Here is a 22,581-nt window from a genome sequence, read left to right on the forward strand (position 1 = left end):
CCATATACACTAAGCTCCCCAAGTCCGTAGCTCTAGACTGGCACTTTCTTCTGAATCCTAGTGTGATAGCCCCCACTGCTTACTTAACCCCTGCCCACTGGGTTCTCGGGAGCCTTTCAAATCCAAAACTTAAAACAAAAATTCATCATCCCTCCCCAAATCTGCTCTTCCACTCAGGGTCCCTGTCTCGATAAGTGGCTGTCATTTACCCCAATGCCCAAGAGAGAAACCTAGGTGTCAACTTTGACCCTTCCCTTTGTCCAAGCTGACATACTCCGCTGACCATGTGACCGTGCAAAATCAGTGACCTCGCAGGCCTCCTTCCAGACCTGCAGCCGTGCATGGTCCTTGCTCAGGCTCTCACCAGCTCTCATCAAACAAGCCCAACAGCCTCCTAACAGAGCTCTTCAGCTCCACGTCACTTCTCCCGAGTCCACTTCACGCTGCAGCCAGCGGGACCCTCCTCCGAGCCAAATCCCCCTCGTTCACGCTCAGAGCACAGCTCCGATGCCCACCAGAGGCTCTCCAATGGCTCTCCGCTGCTTATCAGTATTAGTATTTTAAATTACGTTCCCCCTTGTTGGGGAATTAGGGATGCTTATATTTGTTCCCTTAAGTGATGAGAGAAGTTTGAACCTCTCTTCTGCTTTTAAGAAACAATTTAAAATGCCTTTGCAACCTGACCGGCGCTGCCTTCTGGTTCTTGTGGCTCATTTCTGCCCTCTCCTTTCTCGCTCGCCTAAGAAGTCACGTCTCCCAGGATGCCTGGGCCAGGCGCACGCACATGCATTCCCGCCGTGACTCTTAGCCATCCCCTTCAGAGCAGTGATCACAAGGATCGATAACTTTCTCCTTTGTGCCTCTTTTCTTGCTGAGTGGAAAGTCTTGGAGGCCTAGCTAATTCTTTACATGCATTGTAAACTGAATCCGCCTTGAAATAAAGCCCCATGAGGTAGCCATTATTATTGCTGGGGTTTCAGAGAGGAGAAACTGAGGCACAGTGAGATTAACTCAGCGGCTATGTGGCCGAAGTCACAGAGTCCGGCTTTGAACCCCGGCTCCTGCGTCCCTGCCTTCAGGCAGCTTCGGGCCCTGTTCGTGATGATGATGTTTTACACTAGTCCTCATGTTTGCTGCCTTCTGGCTGTTTCCATTGACCTTGACCGTGCTCCTGCTCCTGCTCTCCTGACTCCTGGCCTGAATGGTGCAGTTTTTAACAATCCTTCTGCCTCCATTCTCTGCCCCTGCACGCGTAGCCAGTGAATATTCCAGACGCCCAGCTCTCCTCGGGGAGATCCTCCTGCCCCACAACCTTGGCCTAAAGCAAAACTAAATGAATTCAAGGGAAGACAAGAAACCAACAATTTATGAACAAACCAACCAAATTTATGAACAAATTCATGAACCACATGCAACTGCTTCTGTGTAATACTAATCGGTGAAGGGAAAGGCTTTCAGCAAGTGTAACGAGGAGGGAAGGGGGAAGGCGGGGCACCCAAATCAGCGTCTGCAATGGAAGACGAAACCTGGCCCGGTTCAGAGGAGCTCCGAACAACTGGAAGCCAGTTCTGGACACAACTTTGGGCTCATAACTTGGAAATTCAGGGGGACAGTGATAATGTTTGGAAAAGTTTAAACGGTACAAATTGCCTTAAGGAGAAGGTTTGAGCACACAAAGAACTATGAACAAAACTGAAGGAAAGCTGTGAAAGAGCTGCTCCTACGAAAAATACCGAGCCCCTGTGATCTTAATAGGCGATACTTTCCAGCAACTGATCCTTGTGATCATATTTCAGTACTTCCCAAACATGGAAAAATATGCGAAGGTAGTGATAACATTTTGTGAAGCACGTATAGCTTTGACATTTAAACTTGAGAAATAGAAAACAACAATATAGACCAGTGTTAATTTTGAACATTAGCAGAGAGGACTAGCTGTTCATGAACATGCATGTTCCCCTTTGCACAGTACAGACCTATTGCTGGGAAATCTCTTTTCACCCAGGAGACAACTTGCCCAGCCCTGCGTACTATTTTTACAATGGGACGTGAATGAAAGTGACAGGTTCATCTCCAGGTTGAAGCTCTTTAAACAGTTGTGTGGGCCTTTCATTCCTTCTTTCCCCTTCACATCAGAGGACGGTGGAGCTCTGGGGCACAGGTTGGTAAGTTACGGCCTGGGAGCCTGCTCTGTTTTCATAGATATAATTTTATTAAAACACAGCCATGCTCATGTTTTTACTTATTGCTATGGCTCCTTTCATGCTACAACAGCTGAGCTGAGTAGTTGTGACAGATAATTTAGGTAGCCTAGCTTATTTACTACCTGGTCCTTTAAGAAAAAGCTTGCCACCACGCTCTAGGGGTGGGGAGCCTTTTTCCTGCCAAGGGCCATTTGGATAGTTATAACTTCATTCACGGGCCACACAAAATTATCAATTTAAAAATTAGATATGAAAAAAATCCCTAGATTTATTGAATTTCGAGTCCCGCCTGCGGTTGCCTTGGCAGGGCCAGACCAAATGATTTCGAGGCTCCTTCCTTCTCACTGCTCCACTGTGGTGGAGCTCATTGTGCCTGAAAGACCTGTCACTCAGAAAAATTCTCTCTGGATTGTTTATAAATAAGACACACTTCTACAATTAAGCTGCTGAGATTTTGTGGTTTGTTTGGCAGCTGCCATTATTCCAATCGATAATAAAGGAGATGCAAAGTCTCAAATAAAATTCTAGCAATTTCTAGAAAAAAAGAATCTATGTAAGGTTTTTTCCAGACGTGCAAGGTGATTAGGAAAGAGCAATAGTACATGACTGGGTCTAGGAAGAAAACCCACGTGAGCATCTTTTTATGCATGTTGAGAGCATCTTAAAAACAGCACCTGTCTTAGAAACTGCTCTTAGTGGAACAGGAGAGAGAAATACTTCCTAAGAATATCTGCCCATAGGAAAAGCTCATATAGATAGAGGTGAATGGCTAGAGAAATTCCCATTTCTGATAGAAACGAAACAACAATAAATGTTAAAATCAACAACATAGTGAAAAGCATAACACTTAGTAACAGTGTGATACTACTTTTGAAGTCCCGGCAATGCAGCAATAATAATAATCTCCTACTATGTACTATATTAATCATTAAATTATATAGAACAATATTTTTTGCACAATAGAAAGTAATATAAATTATATGCGCTTTATATAATCATACATATAGTTTACATATGATATGCATCTACATATGATGTAAGTATTTTAGTCAATAAAGTACATTTAACTTGATATGTATGATATAGTACACTATACTTTATAATTTGTAAAATTATAAATATAAATATCTAATTTATAAATAAAAATTATATATAATTTATGTTATAAATATTCTGCATATAATTTAAAAATTTATATTGTTCTATAAAATATTAATAAAACCATAATGTTGCTTTTCAAGTATCAACCAGTGCCTTACGGCAGGAAAAAACTGAAGCAGGAGGCAAATTTTTAACACCTACAACCAATCTGATTGTGTGCCTAGACAACCTAAAATAAACTGGCAAACCATCGAAACTATTCAGAAAACGTTCTCTCATAAACTAAATGTGCAAAATCAATAGGTTTCCCATACATCAGCAGTAACTGACTTTGCTTAAATAAAAGCATATTTAGGAAAATAAAAGAAAACTTGGATAGGTAAAGACTGTATTTTTGCCTCAGAATTAATATATTTTAAACACATGAATGCACCATAAATTAATCTATTAATTCACTGTAGTCCCAAACAAAATTCTAACAAGATTGAAATTGGCATGCAATAAAATGATTTTAAATGTCACCCAGTATATACTTGTGAGAATAGCCAAGAAATATTACAAAGATCAGACCAATGTGAAGAAACTTATGAAGACAGATACTAAAACAAACTGTAAAATATATCAGTAAAACTGGATAAAACTAAAGTTAGATCTTTCTCTTAAACAATGCATTTAAGAAATTTCATATGCATTAAGGATCAAAATATAAAATTAAAGTATATAAATGTTAGAAGACAGTACAGAAGAATAACTATGCTCTTGAGCTAAAAATGTTTTCAATAAATATATTAAGGAACCATAAAGGAAAAGATTAATAGATTTAACTATATAGAAATTAAAAACTGCTATAGCTAAGGTATACTTTACACACACACACACACACACACACACACACACACACACACACACAGGCCAAGGACAAACTGTTACCAGGATGTGCCATATCTATGACAGACAGAGGATTAGCATTTTTCCCCTGTATAAATAGCTTTTACAAAGAAGTAAGGGAAGAAAATGCCCTTACTTCACGGAGTAGCCATGAGTTGCCAATGACACATTTTTCATGTGGAAAAATATAATCTCACCATAAACCAAAGAATGCAAATTAAAATGAGAGCTTTTCCTATCATATAAAAATTAATAAATTTACATGCATGGAATGGACTGTCCAAAGAAATGATAAGAGATGCCCAATGGAGATCTTTTCCCGTCCTAGACCTTATCGGGGTAACGACGGAGAGAGCGTGTGGCTGAGTGGGCGAGTCCAAGTCCAAAGGCGCAGGAGAGTTAGCACGAAGGGAGCAAGTGTGGGAGGCGGTAAATCACAATGGCATGTTTAGGGCACTGACACGGTAGCATATTGCCTCTCCCAGAGTTGATATTTTCATATTTACAGGTTCCAAATACAAAAGGCATGTTGCCCTTGAATGGTTGGGTAAGAGCAAGATTTCAGAATGTAGACAACACACTTAATGATAAGCTTAATAATAAACTTAATGAAAATGAAGCTATCTTCATACATACTTTTGGATGATGTGTTGAAACATTTAAATGTATATTGCCTATTAAATATTTAATCCTTAGAGCTCTTTGTGGGCGTAATTAGGAGAAAATAAGTTTGCCAATGGGAATGCTAAGCTCTCTTTTCTTCCCTCTACCACAGTATTCCCAAGTTTCACCCAACACCTCTATGGATGGATTCAGTGCGCTCAGGCTGTTTGGATTCAGTTGCTTCCAATGGTTCAAAAAGTCTACAAGATGATTTTATACAGTTTATAATAGAATTAATATTCGTGTCTCCTCCTTAAATATTTGTACTTCAATTTTTTTTAGCAAATATGAGGATTGTCAAAGAGTTTTCACATGCTGATACACCCTGAACTTTGCTCCAGGGGCCTAGGAGTTGGGCAGGAATGATGGTCTTCATCTGAGAGAGGTGAGGTGACTTGGGGAAACCTCACCACAGCAGGCGAGCTGGGCTGAGAGCTCAGGCCTTCCCATTCGGGCCCAGTGCCCTTTCTGCTCTGCCAGCCTCTTCCCTCTACAAGAGGAAGGCTAAAGACAGCCATGACCCCTAAGTGACGCAACCTTGTAGAGCAGATGCTTTGAGGATTACGTGAAGTCAGGTTCTCAGCCTGCTCAACAGGAACAAAATCCGTCTATGTTAACGCGGCCTCGGAGGGTGAGTGGATGGGATTTGTTCCCCACGCTCAGGACCTCCGGCCATGGGGAACATCCTGGGACAGCAACCCATGGCATGACCTGGCCCAGGAGAGGCCCTCACCCCGGGGCCCAGCGCGTCAGAGCATGGCTGCCCCCAGACCCCAGGCGCAGAGACAAGCATGCCGTTTGCTCTACCTTTCATGGCCTCCTTCACGGCAGAATTGACAGGGAGAATGTTCTTTTCCACCAGCTCCAGTGGCCCTGGCCGGAGAGCAATTTTTTCATTGAGATCATCTGCAAGTCGGGCTCTTTTCAGCTTCATCTGAGCAGTTGGAATGGACTTCTCTGCAGTGGAGGCTGAGGGGTTGAAAGTAAAAGGATTAGCTCTGGAATTCTATGTTATTTTTGTTGTTGTTGTTTTGCTTTTGTAACTGAAACATTGTGTCACATTGTGCTCTGCTTCCTAATATGTTTTCAGTGCGATCATCATCATTTCCCAAGGATTAGCAGCAAAGATTGGACACTTCCAAATACAGACAAATAGTGAGTCAGGTGCACAGAAAAGTTAGAGAAACTAGCTTTGTGAGGATTTCTGGGGAAGAAAAAAAAAAGTGCAATATGGTGATTCTGTAAGGAAGCAGTCCATGGGGCTACATTGCTTGCTGACCTGAGCTACAACCTTTGGATGCACGTTCTGTGTGTACGTTCCCTGGTACAGGGTGAGCCTGCAGTAAATATGACTTATTCTTATAATTAGTTGGAGCAGTGTGATTTCTTAAGGCTTTTATACTTGTCAATGTGATACTAACTGATTTAAATGTCCAGGTCAGTTGTAAGAGAAAATAAATTCCTTTGAAACAGTTATTTAATTAAACAGAGCGATTTAAAAAATTTAATTTATCCAACAAGCAGTTTGTGATCACTTGGAGGGTGAGAAAGGTCACTAGCTGAGCCCTAAACCACCCTATGTTTCCTGTCACTTAGGCCCTGTACTTCTGTAGATGAACTGGGAGGAGAAACTAGTCAGCCAGGTGCTGCTCTAATGCAGAGCTGTGGGGTAAGATCCCTTAAGAGTTTGCGGCTGTACTCTCAGCTCTGCAAATTCAGAAGGTGAGATATTTACAGACAAGCCTCTTAACTCCACTGTCCTGTTATTATTTTCATCCTACTAAGCCAGGCCTAGTGTCTCACCTAGAAATCTCCACACAGCAGATGTCTAGGGATGTCTAACTGTTGTAACAGGCAAACTTGTCTAGAAGCCCTACCTGCAAAGCACTTGCTGTGAAATGGAAGGATCTGGAAACTCCTCACTTCGGATCAGTTAATCAGTGGGTGGCTTTCTTAATCACTTATATTTATTGCGAGGATTCTCTTTTCCCAGCACAGAATCTGACTGTAAATGCAGTTCATGTGTATGATTTTTCTTGCCCCAATTTGATTACAGATAGTTTTTTGCTGTTGGTGGGTTTTTTCCCCACTAAACATCATCTTATAAGCGTTTTCTCACTCAATCATTATTCTTTTAAAGCCTTATTTGCGGTGACAGCTCACTTTATGGCGGTCCTTGCTTTATTGTGGTGGTCTGGAACCGACCCGAAATGTCTGAGGTGTGCCTGTAATAGAAATTTATCACTGGGTAAAGGGCAGACACGTCTTAAAGTGATGTGATGTATGTTGGATATTCCTTGTGTGCTCAGGCAGAGTTAGGAAGTGGCACAGCTTAGAGCCCAAGCCTGACCCCTTCCTAGGCGTCCTGTGGCTTCCCAATGTGATCGTCTAAATGGCCTAGAATGAATAGGTGACGGCTCAGAAGTACCAATGGATAGTGGCAGGGGCACCTTCTCAGGGGACTCGGCAACTGCACGGAGACACAGCCCTGGCAGAAGGGCCCAGCACTGGGCGGGCACCTGGTGCGTGATTTCGGGCGGCCTTACCCTGGAGTATGTGCATATTAGCCGGGTCGGTGCGGTCGGCCCTGCTTCTGACCTTGCGAGGCGGGGCGTCTTCAGTCTGCAGGCACAAGCAGGAAAAACTGTTACGAACCACACAGGGTGAATCACCTAGTTTTAACTTGCAAAGAAATCTGGTTTTTCTCAAAGGGGAGAGTAGTCTTTTTATGACAAATGGAACATGCAAATACCCCTGGTCTACGTTTTGATGCAGAAACACTTACAAAAATCTCTTTAGTGACTTTAGGATGGAATTTTAAGGAGGTAGAAAGCTTGGGGTCCCAGCAGGGCTACAAAGTGGAAGGCCAGGCAGGCACCTGTCAATGCATATTAATGAGATGGTGACGATGCTGAGCTGCCTGTATTACATTTAAACCCATTCCACTGCCTCTAAAGGGCCACAACATGAATCAGGGGCAGAGATGACACATAACCTGAGTCATGTCACATGATGACAGGTGTGCTCCTCCTGTTAGGCACCTGACTTCTCCCTGAGGATGGGTAAAGATGTAAACCCTGCAGATTCAGACCCACCATGAGTTGGAAGGACACTTAGAAACAGATGATTTGCTCAGTCTCCTTGCCTCCTTGGTAACGGAGCTGATGTGGAGGTGATGTGGGCCGAGGCAGTGCCACACTGGGCCTCAGGTCCCTGGTTTCTAGCTCTGAGTTTTTAATCCCAATATATTGGATCCCCTATTTGGTCCCTGAGAGGGGTCTGGGGACAACTCCAGTTCTGATTTAAAACAAAAACAAAACTGGCTGTTCTCTGGGTAGCAGGAACCACAGCCTGTCACAAGCACCTTTGAAGAGTCACAGAGCTCTGTTCCTTTCTCACTCAGACTGGCTGCAAGGCTAGAACTGTTAGAGGAATCCTGGGAGGACAGCTCCGTGCATTTCCCTGTCATGTACAGTGCTGGTGCTTGCTAACTTCCATTTACATTACTCATAAGTTCAGGTGGTAGAGATCTGGTATGAAGGTGCAGAATGTTATGTCCCTTTCCCCCCACAATGCCTCAAAACCCAGAAACAGAAAGAGAAATAAAGTCAATGCCCTTTGCCTTAAGTAACCTCTAATAAGGTCCATATCCACAGGCCCCACCTGACACTGAACTGCATTAAAAAAATCTGATTGTTGCCAAGAAAGGGCTGTAATGAGGCAGAGCAGCTGCAAACCAACTGAAGTCTCTCACTTCTACTGTAGCCTTGCTGTGACCCTCCCCCACACACATCAGAAAGATTGGGGACACTTTTTAAGCTAAACAATAATGTCTTTAAAGCTAATAGAGTTGATCCCATTTCCAGCTTTCAGTTCCTAGGAGTAAGATTCCATATGGCACAGGGGATAGGAAGCTCAACCAATTGGCTGAGTTTCTTGCGGAAATCCTACCTGCTATAGCCAAAGCTCCGAATTCGGGGACCTACACCCTGGAGTCTAAGTTCAGAAGGCAGTTTGCAGAAAATTACCTTGTCACTATCCAAATGCTTTCTTTGCTCATGGAATACAGTTGGGCCTTTCAGTGCTGAAACAGAAAGACAGACGTGAGCAGAGGGGCTTGGGGGGCTTGAGCAGGGGCGCAGCCCTGGCTGGTGCGCTGGCTGGTGCCCTGGCTGGTGCGCTGGCTGGTGCGCTGGCTGGTGCCCTGGCTGGTGCCCTGGCTGGTGCGCTGGCTGGTGCCCTGGCTGGTGCGCTGGCTGGTGCGCTGGCTGGTGCCCTGACTGGTGCCCTGGCTGGTGCCCTGGCTGAGCTGTGCACAGTACGGACGTGGTCACCTTTATCAGGCCACAAGCAATCGAAGAGGAAAAGCCTGGAGGACACCAGCTTCCCTAAGGCCACAGAATACAGAAGAAGGTAGAATTTAGGCCTAACACAGGAGGAGCGGCAGAGGCAGATGCGACAGGAAGAGACAAGGCGGCGACAGGGCATTCCAGGTTCCTGAGGAAATACAGGGGCCTGTGGGAAACGGGGCAGGAGAAATGCTCTAGTTTGAGGGGGAGGGACAGGCTGGGGTAAGTAACACCCTCTCTGACTTTGCTCTGCCCTTGAGCTGTGGCCTGTGGGAAGGGGGTCCCATATTGTAAGAAGGGATGGGTGCCTTGGATGTGGTATGTGGCTGGTTGGTAGGAACATGCGACTAAGAGAGTTGAGTAAGAAGCATGGAATTAGACTTTGAGGGCTGGAAGGGACCTTGGAGATAATGAAACACAACCACAACCCTGAGCAGGATGGGGACACTGAGGCCCACAGAAATTGGTTGACTTGCCCAGGGTCACACAGTTTGGGTTAGAGGCCTAGGTCTTCTGACAACCTGGCTTCGTTCAAGGCGTGTGTCCAAGATGTTAAGAGCCAGTGGACACAGGCCCTGGTCAGTCATACCACACGGCAGCTCTTAACCTCGACCAATCGCCAGCCTTCATTCCTTCCACCCTTTCCTGTTTCTCACGGCCCCTCCTCACAGTGATGTACTCAACTCTCGTGACTTAGCACAGAAGTAGGCCATCATCCAGCAAAATTCTACATTTTTTATTAGTTTTGCTGAACAATCTCAATCAGGAGCCACAATCACTCTTCATTATAAGTGACGAGGTTGATCAGAGATTACAGAACTGTGTTGAATATCTTTCTGTGTAAGTCTGAACAAGTGGACGAGCCACATGACCCAGTGCTAATATTCCTCCAACAGGTGTCCCATGAAGCTGCAGGCAAGGAAATATTCTTCCAAATTTTGGCTGGAATAAAAAACTTGGTTTCTGGCCAGGTTGGCACTTGGGGCTGTATGTGTGTGTGTGTGTGTGCGTGTGCGTGTGTGTGCGTGCGTGTGTGTGTGCGCGCGCGCATGCGCACCTTGTTCAGTTCTTAAGGTCATGCTAAATTTGAGCAGTTTTCACAAGGGTGTGCTGGACATTAAGCCAACTCCTTTGGAGTCCCGGCGGCTAGTGCTTTGGAAAGCACTAGCATGCTCTCTCTAAGACTCCCTGCCTCACCCCAGCATTGACAGTGTCATCTAAAGAAACATGCTTCTTTGCAAGACCTGCCATCTCAAATGACCCCTCCTCTTCCCTCCTTTGTCCCCACTCAGTGGCTCTGAGAAATCTTGTGGAGAAATGTGGAGTTTTACTGCTACACTCACGCATTCTCTCTGATTTGGGTTTGGCCCCGCCTCTGCCTGCATTTGATCACAGCTGCGGTTTATATTGATGGGGTTCTGAGAGCAACTCCTGTTTCCCTAGGCAACCGGATCCGACACATCTGCTTGGAGTCCAGTGGGCCCTGGTGGATCTATACAATCTGAACGGCCAGGTCTTCGCCTGTGTACTTCACGCTGGTGTTCATCTAGGTAGACACGGGTGTGGTTTAACCGCTTACAGTCCCGAAAAGGAACTGATCTCGGTGTGGCCTGGCTCAGTGGTTTGAAAGAATAACAGATCTGTTTCCTTACGGAGCAACCCCTAAGGGAACAGTATGACTGTACCCCGAGACAGCACTTACATTTCAAACTCAATTGGTGGTAATTGAGCTTAAGACTTAGGAGGCGTTTATCTGGTTCCCTTGTCCCTGAGGCTCTTTACCTCTTTTTAGTGGAGTTTATTAATTGTTCTAAGAAACATGGTGTTTCCTGTATCTCCGCTTGTCAAGCTATAATTCCTCACTTCTTGGTGTTAGCACCTCTCCTGTGAAATGATTCATACAGCCCAGCTCTCCCATGCCAGGAGCACAACGGTCTTCTGGAACCTTCTAACACAGGGTGGGAAAAGCTACGTCTGTTTAGCAAGGGGAGAAAGCCAAAGGGGCCACCGCCCTGCATCTTACTGCACGCTCTCCTCCTCAAGGGAAGTTATGTGGGGCACTGGCTGGAGGTCACACCGTGGACAACTACCCGGCCATCGCCCTGCCACAGACACTTGCCTTTCCTGGGACTCCGGAGAGTGTGGGCTTGGCCTCCTCCCCTGAGGGCCAGCAGAAGCCACGACGCCCCCCGCCAAGTTCACGTTTTGGGAAACACATAGAGGACCTCTTCTGCTGCCAACCCCGGGAGTATCAAATGGCAAGGTTTTGTATCTTGGGGACCTTGACATTTAAGATTGAAAGGGAATTTGAATTTCCAAATTAAAAGAAAACAAGTCAGTGTGACTTATGGTTGTAAATTCACTCAGCCACACAGCTAGCTCCTTCCCCCGGGAGGGCGGTTAATCGCTTCTCACGGGGGATCCACGTTCTCACCTCAGAGTTAGCCACCGGCTCTCCCCTTTCTGTCCCCGCAGCCCCAGCTGACCTGGGCCAGCTGCCCAGGTGTATAAACAGCCGCTTTCTTAGCGCTCAGGAAAGGATCCCAGGAAGAGAACAGGCCTCCTGCAGCCCTGCTCTGCGCTCCAACCTCGTGTCTTCATCAGGAGCCCAGAAAAGGGCCAAAGGAGATCATGGGCCACTTGAATCAGTTACGGAGAGGGGCCGGCGCAGAGCTGGGGCCGGTCCTGTGGCGGCTCTGAGCAGAGGCGGGCTGTGCCGCAGGACGGGCCTTCTCTCACGGGGCTGCTCACGCCAGGCCTGGGGGGAGCCCAGCTTCTTCAGCATTTTCAATAACAACCAAGAGGCAGAATCAAAGGGCCAGTGTCCCGGGGCAGCAACTTGGGCCATGGTTTTCCAAGTGTGGCCGCCAGACCAGCATCTTCAGCATCACCCAGAAACTTGTCAAAAACGCCAATTATCGGGCCCCGCCCAGACCTACAGAATCCGAAATTCCCGAGGTGTGGGAGCCCGGAGCCTGTGCTTTCACAAGCCCTCCGGGTGATTCCGATGCGCACGTTTGAGAACGGCTGCTCAGGAGTTTATAAGGCCAGTGGGTCCTGATCTAGGGTCCCTGGGAGTTCAAAAGGGAGTCGTGATTTTTAGGGGTGGTTTTCAGTATTTCAGAAAGCTGAAGGAAAGGGGTATGTTTTCCCAGAGGAAAAAGGCAAAAGGAACTGTCACTTTTCACTGCTGCTGCCTACATTCACAGCAACTTGGCTTAGTAATGGCTGTCCTCATGAAAATCATTGGTTGGTAAATTTATATGCCAGTAATTAATCAAAAACAGACATATGGGTTCATGTGTGTAGGGTTCTTTGGGAGGAAGATAAAACTAGTCTAGGCCCATGGTATAGGTATAACAGTGATAGGTATAATTAGAGAGGTCTTCGGTGACTAACATTTTGGGAACCATCCATTTAGGCTCTGTCCTCACTTTGCCATATATTTCTGGTATGGCCTTGAACAAGCTGATAGTATTCCCGTGTTCTCAGTTTCCCGCTTAGAAAATGGGTTTAGCAGTGCTAGTTCTCTGCCTCACTTTTAAAGACAAATTGGATCGTGAAAATTTTTATTCCAAGCAAATGGCTCAGCTGTGAGTTACCACCATGCCCTGTACAAGTGATAACACTTTGGAAATTATATTCTCTCTTCAGGTTGGCAACAAATTGCCAATTCAGTACCCAAATGATTGTCTTAGGGGTCTTCCCAATGTAGCTTTGTAATACGTAAGGCCTGGCTCGAGCACTTGGAGAAGTTGACGCAGCACAGGTGAAAATTTTGGAATTTCTCAGAAGGGTACAAAGACAAATTCAAAGTATGCTGGTAATTACCGGTTTACGAGCTTCTAAGGAACAGGAAACCAGAAAGTTGAAGGAAAGGGGGGCGGGGAGAAGAAATTCAGGATTGTTGACCCAAATGGGTTTGCCACAAAAATCCAGGGTGCCTTTTCCTACCCCTGAATTTGGGATGTTAGAAAGAAGGGAAGAGGCAGACAGATCCAAACCCTTGTGCCGTGTCCCGCTCAAACAGCCAAGAGTGTGTGGTAGGTGCCGTAGGGATAAGCCAAGTCAAATGAATGCACCGAGGAAAGGAAGGAAGGCTGTGCCCAGCCAGCTTCTCAGAGCTAGCAGGGAGCTGCGTGTGGTGTGGGTGCAGGAACTGACTCTGTCATCCTTCTTGCTAGGCAGGGGTGTCACAGAACTCGGGGATTTACCCAGGCTTTGCGGTAAGTATGTGGCTGCTGTGGCTTGGATTAGTCTGCAAAACAAATAAAGGCAGCACCATTCATAGACAGCTCATGTATCATTAAATTCATTTACATTGCAGATCACGGAACCAAGCTGCCCAGACATCTCGTTCTGGCCAGTGGCATCCTGCTCGGGGTCTCTGTGAAGTCACAGCCTCTCTGGGGCCCAGTCCTCCACGATGCATTTCAGTTCTCTAATCTCGTTTTCTGTGTTTCAGGACAATAAACTAAATGTTCTCTCCTCTCTCCCCTGGATTCATGTAGATTAGCCCCACTTTTATAGCAGTGGGAGAGTGAGAAAAGTAATAGATTTCCTTCAATCTTCCCAGATACCCACTCCCACGTAGGGCTGTAACATTGTCTAATATTGTTAATGGGAAAATTAAGTAGGGGTGATTTGGGGCCCCTTCTAAATTTTAAGCACTTTGAAAGAGAATTTATGTCTGACTATTCTGTGCTTTTCAGGGCCTTCCTCACAGCAGGTGGTCAAAACAGTTACTGACTGGCCCTATGATCATTTATTGCATCTAATCCATATCTCTGACCATCCGTCTGCACAACGGCTTCTGAAGTGGTTGGAATAAAACTGTGTCATTTAAGATTGTGCCTGGGAGAGCAATGCTCAAGAAAAAAAAATTGTAGGTAGGACAATTTGCATGAGAAATGATGAACAGGTCCATGGGTCTAGAAGGGGAGGAGGCTGGCTCTGTCTTACAGCCAGGAGAAAGTAGAGAGGTAAGAGCCTTGATGTCCTCTTGAGCCCTGAGCCTGAAAGGGAGGGGCAGGGAAACTGTTCCTTGTGAATCCTAGTTGATGGTGATTTTGAGATTCAGAGATAAGATTCTGGAGATAAGTCCAAACAATAAATTCTTAAATATTTCTAAGTTAACTTCAAGAAGATTATTTCACTGAGATGTTATGACTATTTTGAAAGTGTGAATTCCACAATTGATATTAAATGTAAAAGAAATCTTAGGATCTGGCTTAGGTCCATGCTCCTGGTCTGAGAACCCTTTTCCCACTGTATGAAGTTATTCTAGGGGTTCAGTGCTGGCCTCAGAGCCCTGCCCTTCTTGACTAAAACTCAAGGAACAGTGCCCTTAAATTCAATCAAAGCACCTGAAGGGGAAAATCCTAACCCTACAATGCCCACAAGTAAGAAATAAGTAAATGCTTGATGAAGTGATTAAGGGGGATCTTACAAGAAAAGTTGTCCCTGGTTGATGTGGGCTCTTTGTTACTCATCAGCAAACTGAAAACCTACAGGATGCCCAAGGCCAAGGAAGAAATGGAATTAAATCCATTTGGACTGGTTTCACTAGTCAACTGAAAATTACACATTGTCTGGTTCGTTGGAGTCAGCGGGGGGAGAAACCTTACAATTTCACCATCAACTTGGCATGCAGTGGAGGTGAGATCTGCCATAGCTAAGGCAGCCTTGGTCCTGGTGAGGCATAGATTATGATGTAGACCCTGGAGCCATTTCAAATACCATCGGTTTGTTCTTGTCATTTATATATGTATGTATGTGTGTGTAAATATATTTTTTGCCCACAAAATGCTTTATGGTAGAAACTTAAGTGCTTTAAAAGTTCAAGTGATTCCTTTTGAATATTTGAAAACAAAGCCCCGTGCAGGATCAGCAGATACCAGGTCTGGCCTCAGCTCTGCCGCAGTGCACAACACGAGGGGATGCATTTTTGCAAAGGACAAGCCCTTGAGATGTAACCGAATGCAAAACTCAAGGCTCCTTCTGCCAAAGGACAGCAGGTGCTTCTGTTGAGCAGCTAAAGCCAGCGGTGCTGCACAATAACCGCACTAGATCAATTCACAATTCACTCGGCCATCAGCTTTCACGTTAGGCAATTTATGACGTTTTAAAATTGGGGGAAAGATTGCGAATATTTCTAACTTGATGATAAAGTGAAAATTTTTATTAATAATTTTATTGTGCCTGCACGTCAATCCTCGTAATTCATATTTGCAGAACTTAGAACCACATGGGGACTGGGCTTGGGGACATGTGAAAATTTCCCGAGGCTTCCTCTACCGCAGTTTTACAAACGTTGAAGACAACGGGCCATGGGCTCGGTCAGTGGTTTTCAAACTCAGCCCCGAAGAGAACCAGCTCTCCGGGGAGGATGCCGGGGGGCATCTAGAAGGGATGAAGCCGGCCGAGCAATGGGGCAGAGGCCCACCCTGCCGCGGCTGGCACGTTCACGCACAGAGTATCTTTAACAAGGTACAGAAGTTGAAAATCACAGAACTGGATGATTGCTAAGGATCATCAGCTTTTCTTCCCTCCATTCTACCCCCTCCCTTCCACCTCTTCTGTTCTGTTTCAAAAAATTCAAATAAAAGAATGAAGAAATAAAAAGCCCTCACCTTGATTTATACTTATGTATATTTTTCGTCGCTTCACCCTTTCTCCTGAAATCTCCAGCTTCCCTGAAAGGCTGCCTTGCTCACCGCTGGGCCTAGAGTGCCTGGCACAGCATCCTGCACATGCTCTGGTGTGAAATGTGTTGAATTTGACTAGACTGAAAAGCCCCTGGGACTGTGGGGTCCTCTCTCCCTCTCCCCACGGGGTGCTTTCGGGTGGCTGAGCAAGCTCCCAGCTTTAGACTTCGGATTTAACCTCTGAACGGGCGGAAGAGGGGCCCCGCCTGCCCCCCCAGTCTCCGGGCAGCTGAAGGTGCCTGGGCCTGGGCCCAGCTTCCCAAGGCGGGTGGTGAAGTTTCCCCAGGCTGGGCCTGCGGGGTGCGCCTGCTGTGGCGTGGGCGTTTCCCCGCGGAGACGCGACACCCTTGGAAAGCCCGGCTGGGAGGACGTGGCAGAAAACTGAGGAACACTGATGATGTTTACTTTACCTTTATCATTTTGCTGAATTAAAAAGAAAAAATCATTTTCTTACTCATGGGACTTTTCCTGGTAATTATCTTAATGATATGATGGACTATGGGTACAATATTTCTGTCCAGCAGAATTTCACTCATTTGTCCGCTATCTGATTCTGGAAACCCTGGAAGACAAAATACTCCATCCCCATTGGCCCCTACTACACAAATGGACATTTGATTTTCCCAGTTTCATAGAGGTGTGATTGTAAAATGTAACATAGGGTTAATTCCTTTCTTATTCGGTGTTTTTACAGCTTTCCAGAGATTTAATCCCATTAACCTCAAAAAAATTAAAGTTTGCTCTCATCCAAATGGCAGCTGCCAGACCCAGGGTCAGGGAACTGAAGCACAGGGGCGGAGCTTTAAGTTACTGTGAAGAGCTGGAGCTGCCATAAAGGCCCTGGGTCTACCCACTCCACTGGCCTTTTAGAATGAAGACAAAGAAACACCAGGGAGGGGAAAGGTTATTTTAACACCATTCAAATCGGTGGCTCATCCTGGATTTAAGGGCACATGCAGCTATAGACTGTGGTCCGCTGCATGGATCCTAGTGGCTCTGCACCTGTCCACAATCTTAGTGAGCACATCTTCGAGACAATGCTGAAGCAAATTCAATTCTGTACATTAGTGGCAGGGTTCCTGGAAAGAGCGGCGTGGTCAGCTGTGAGTGACGCTGAATTTAATGGATCTGACCTGAAGTCTGCCCACCTTTGGTCTCTCCTGGCTCGTGCAGCCCCCGGGCAGCCTGACGAGACACACACGCCACCTACAGGCGTGCTCTTTTGGTTTCTCAACATCGTTGCACATATTGTTTAAGCAGCTTTTAAATTGCAGGCTGGGCTGTCTCTTTTGTGTTCAGCAAACTTCTAATGAAGTTGGTCCACTAAAGCTCACCTGCTGCCTACTGTTGGGAGGGTTGAGCCCTGAACAAAGAGTGACTTTTGAAACGCAAAAGAAAAGGCCTGAAAAATTCTTAGCTCTGCCGTGGCTTTGAACCACAGTATTATACTGGAGTTTTCAGGCCTTAAATCACAGGGCTCTAATAATTCCTAATTGCAGGACACTTTATCAGGGATGAACTTCCACTCGTTTCACACTAAACTCTGAAGTACTAGTCATGACAGGGACCTGGATTTCGGCAAGAGTCATTAATTTTTAAATTTTGTTGGAGGGGAAGCTAGAAACTATAACCTAAAGAAGCTTAAGCTATGACTTCCTTCACCCACAGCGCCCTTTTCTATAGAAAATCAACATTAGCCTTAATTGCTAAATTGGTAGAAAATTTCAAATATATCTTCTAAGAGGTAGGATAATCTTTCATCTTTGACCCAAATTATGGCCAGCAATTGAATATTATACCATTTATGCTAAAATGCTATTGCTACTCAGTAATCCAGAAAGGTAGAAGCCCTTGGCAATATTCAATTAATTGTGGACCCAAGTATCCCAAACGGAAGTGAGACTGAGGAGGCAAGGAAAAGACGATGCAATGAATGCTTCTGGAAAGAATAGTAATTATATCCAATTTTAAAAGTAAGTAAAGGGTGAGGGATGCCCATAGTGAATTGTGTTTACCCTTAAACCAAAACACCACATTGAAATTTGGGGGAATCACCCACCTTGAGGGTGAGTAGCATTTCGGGCAAAGCATCCAAAGTCTGGGATTTCTGATGATACAGATTCTCTGAAGATCCTTGGGCTTAGACTAATGACCTCTGAGGTGCTTTCCAGCGCCCAAATCCCAGGGTCCCCTGTAACACGTCAGTAAACTGGAGAGGGCTACTCACGTGGTATGAGGCCTTGGTGAGCCAGCTGTTCCTGGGTCCTTCTCTGTTGAAGTCGCAACTGCAAAACTTAGAAAAGGAAGTGTTGGTGTGTGAGTTAGGCCAACGTGATCGCACTCACACTGACATCACACTTTTTTGCACAGCTCCTCTCACTTTACTTCTAGAGCGGTTGTGAAAGTTTGTGTAAGGCACCCACTTCTTTCTGAGTCAGACACAGAGAAAGAAGGGTGAGAGCCTAGGGCGAGAACACTTGTCCCCCCTCTGAAGTGAATGTTGTTTTCAGGGCACCGAGCTCCCTCTGTCCCTACTCTTCCGCTTGGGAGATAAATACCATCAAATTCTTCAGGGAATTTCCCGGTAGTTTCAAGGGGTGGGGGACAGTAAAGAAAGCACAGGCTTTGGAGCCTCAGGTGGCTTAAATTCTACCGCCAGCCCCTCCATGGGTGAGTAACTCTGGGTAGGGCCGCCCTGACCTTCAGTTTCCTCATTTTCAAGTGGGGACAATGTCTACCTTGTAGTGTTGCTATAAAGTTTGAAAAAACAATGTATGCAGGTTGCTCCGCAGAGTGCTTGGAACAAAGTCAGTCATCGATAAATGGTAGTATTATGAGACTCTGGAATCCACTGGTAAATTCAAACAAGGGCTGCTGGTGTCATGCTTCGCTTAGAGAAAATGAAACACTGTAAATTGTCCAAACTATACTCTATTTTATAAAATTTATGTTGCTCTCCAAAGCACAAATAGATTATATATCGTATACATGTATACATATAAGTAGTGTATATATGTGTGCATGTGTGTGTGAGTGTGTTGTTGGTGATTTTTCTTCTTCCTCTCACCCCTCTACCCCAAACACATTCTATCTTTCAACATCTATCTTCTCCCTTATTTATATTCCATTTTCTCAGGGCCCTTCTGAGTTTGCCATCTTGGTTCCTGGATGTAAGTTGTTCAGAATAAGCATAGAAAGAGCAGATATTTGTCTACACTGGAAAAGAAGGGGACTCCTCAGTGGGTCAAAACTATAAATAATCTACGAGATGTGAAAGGAATAGGGGATTGGATTAGAAAACTATATCCCAACACATACATGGGTGAGTAATTGAAAGCTGTGCCAAGAAGCCTTTCTGCCCAGGAGTGGGGGAGGGGGGGTGTCTAAGGCTCAGTCTCACAAGGTTGTTGGTTGGGGCACCAAAGCAAGAGGTCCACCTCTACCGGGTCCTCCCCACATTAGCCCAGGCACAGGCTCTGGGCTATGGGACTGCCTATCTGCAGGTGGGAGCAGCAATATGGCACCTGGGAGGCACAGGATGAGCTTTCAGATTGCTGGCAATACCCAGGAGGGTTAAGAATCCTTCACTGTCTGAAACTAGCTAGCGGTCATCCTGTGCCTCTCTCCCAATCCCTGGAATCAGGTCAAAACACGTGTCGGCCACCGGCCTCTCCCCTGCAGGCCGGGCGCACCTGTGCATCACACGCTCTAACAGGCACCCACGCAGGCACATGTCGAGGGTGCCGCTGAGGATTACCCAACCTGGGGGGAATGTCAGCACGCGAAAGAACTCAACCGAAGAGCACATACTCAAGGTTACCGGGTAAACAAGTGCAACGGGTCTTCCTCAGAGACAGGCAAGAGAATATTCATTAATTAAAAATAAACTAACCCACTTAACATACATTAGGATCGTTACTATATATATGTACAAAAAATAACAGGTATTGGAGAGGCTGTGGAGAAACCGGAACCCATGCGCACTGTTAGCGGGGATGTAGAATGGGACAGCCACTGTGAAAAGCAGGAGGGCGCCCCTCCGTACATTAAAAATAGAACCATTCCGTGACCCAGCACCCCCACTGCTGAGTACATCCAAAGGAAGTGAAAGCAGAGACGCGGACATCCAAGTTCATTATTCACGATGACAGAAAGGTAGAAGTAACCCGAGTGTCCGTCACCAGATGACTAGATAAACAAAATGTGGATACAGGGGTGGACAAAAGTTGGTTTACAACAACTAATGAATTAATAATGCAAGAGTAAACTCTGTTTCATGTGCACACAACTGTAAACCTCCTTTTGCCCACCCCGTACATGCAATAGAACATTAGCCTTAAAAAGTAAGGAAATTCTGGCACATGTTACAACATAGATGAAACTTGAAGTAAAGTACATTATGCTGGGCGAAATAAAGCAGTCAGAAAAGGACAAATGCTATATGAACCCACTTATATGGGGTACCCAGATTAGCCAAATTCATAGAGAACAGAAAGCAGAAAGGTGGTTGCCAAGGGGTGGGGGGCGGGGGCAATGAGGAATATTGTTTAATGAGTACTGAGTTCCAGTTTTGCAAGATGAAAAGAGGTCTGAAGATGTAAATATATTTAATGCCGCTGAATTGCACACTTAAAAATGGTTACGATGGTAAATTTTACATTATGTGTTTCATGAAACCTTTTCAAATTGGAAAAAACAAAGATCAAAGTAAAGCTTAGTTCATTAAAATAAACAAATTAAAATGGATGGCTAAATACCAGAATTAATATGAATTAGGAAGTCTGGAGATTGAGCTAAACTGCCCTCTTAGAATGCAACGCTGAGGAGTAAAGGGGCAGAGTGTGAAATAAATACCCAATCGGTTGCAAAATATAGAAAAGCTTCCAGGCAGGGAATAAACACTCCCTGCTGACCTCGAGGGAACTATTATTACTATGGGGCTTATGATCTTGAGGCTCGAGGTCCTTCGTCCTGTATGTTTATATGGGATCATATCATAAGTTTTCCTTCATTACTGCTTCCTGTTATTAGCTATACATCACGGATATAGTCCCGTGTGATTTAATGCCCTCCAAAACACACTATTTTGATAGCTGCCTTGTATTTTTTTTTTTTGGTTGTTCTGTAAAGTATTGAACCAAATGCCCATTATTGGATATTCAGTTTCCAATACTTTACCCTGAAAAACAGCAGTGGCCATGCCCTGTAGATAATGTTGGGCCACATTCTCAGCACTACTAGAGACACCCTTCTAGACGCGGGGCTGTCCCATTTGAAGCGTCAGATTGAAGTCTCGCGGTCAGAAGGCAACAGCCCTCCCGAAGGTTGTTCCGATGCTCGCCTCACTATGAAGTGGCCGGCTGCCCACCGCCCTTGGCCTTGCTGCTGTCCCGGCCCGACAGCTGCTGTCCCCGCCACTGAGGCCTGAGGCCTGGCAGCCAGGGCAGTGGTCAGAGAGCTGGGGCCCGGGCATGTTAGCAGTGGGATTTGCCCCTTGGTGGCGTCTTCTGCAGGTTTGGCAAAGCTCGGGGGCTAAGGGTGGAGTGTGAGTGACCTGGCCTCTTTCTGTGGCTGTTCCTCCCCGCACCTGCGAGAGCCCCACGCCCGCGGAAGCTGTGCTTGGCGAGGCAGCCTTGCGCTCGGGCAGGGCAGGGCATGGCCTCGCCTCCTCCCCCACTGTCCTTTGTGCTTTGCTGAGGAGCATCCCTCGGCCTGCGCTCAGCTTGCCATGGCCATTTGGGTCCCCAGCCCCGCCTGCTGGCAGACCTTCACCGACCCCCGTGGCTGAGAACACTGAGCAGAGGGCTGCTGTTGGGCCCAGGCCTCCCCAGCCCCAGGTCTAAGCACCTGCCAAGTGTAGGGGTTCGTGGATTCTCGCTGCCCCTCTGGGTGGGAAGGGGAGCAAGTCCTGGTGCCTTTTCCACGTCACCCTGTTGTGCCCTTCCTGGTTCTGACATTTGGGTGTCCATCTTTGTTAGCTTCCAGAATCCAAGTTGTTGGTTTTTTTAAAAATCTGTTTTTGCATTCTTTGGTCAGAACTTTAAGTCACATGTTTGTGCTTGCGTTGCCTCTTTCCTCAGAAGCTCTGGGCTCTCTATTCTGATTTCTCGTCTGCCTGCTACACTTGTTCAGAACTACATTATTTCAATTATTCTAGATGCACGATAGATTTTCATGGTAGAGAGAAACTTACTTACATTAGCCTTTTTAATAGATGCTTCTTGACTCCTCTAGCCCGCCACCATCCACCCCTGCCTGCCACCATCCACCCCTGCCTGCCACCATCCACCCCGCCTGCCACCCACCCCTGCCAGCCACCACCCACCCCCTGCCCCCCAAATGAACTCAGGACCAAGGTAGCACGTTCTACCACCATCCCATGCACCACCTCCCAAAAGAAGAGGGAATTTGTTCCTTTACTATTTTATAACCATAAGTGCAAATCCCATTAAGTCAGAGAAACAGCCTCCTGCTTAATGATTTTTAAAGAATATGTAGAAACTTCTGGATCAACTATGGTGAAGGATCGGGAACAGGTTCCCTGCATGCAGCTGGGGCTGGGGCTGGGTGCCCAACTCAAGAATGGGGGTTAGGATATGTCCACACACCGCTGGGCTGCGACCAGGATGTGTCACTTGCTGGGGCCTAGGAGAGGAAGCAGGAGAAAGA

General features: G+C 46.0%; 1 protein-coding gene across 1 annotated transcript in view; it reads right to left on the bottom strand.

The window, feature by feature from the left end:
- Positions 1-22,581, bottom strand: part of MYOCD (myocardin) — an 83,361-nt gene that overhangs the window by 33,011 nt on the left and 27,769 nt on the right. The window contains exons 2-5 of the mRNA XM_087826509.1: positions 18,140-18,205; positions 8,885-8,940; positions 7,403-7,478; positions 5,664-5,825 (exon numbers count right to left, since the gene is read on the bottom strand). Of these exons, the coding sequence (XP_087682635.1) occupies positions 5,664-5,825; positions 7,403-7,478; positions 8,885-8,940; positions 18,140-18,205 (360 nt within the window). The remainder of the gene's footprint in view (positions 1-5,663; positions 5,826-7,402; positions 7,479-8,884; positions 8,941-18,139; positions 18,206-22,581) is intronic.

This window comes from Miniopterus natalensis, chromosome 17 (assembly GCF_054644295.1).
Source record: "Miniopterus natalensis isolate mMinNat1 chromosome 17, mMinNat1.hap1, whole genome shotgun sequence".
Taxonomy (NCBI): Eukaryota; Metazoa; Chordata; class Mammalia; order Chiroptera; family Miniopteridae; genus Miniopterus; species Miniopterus natalensis.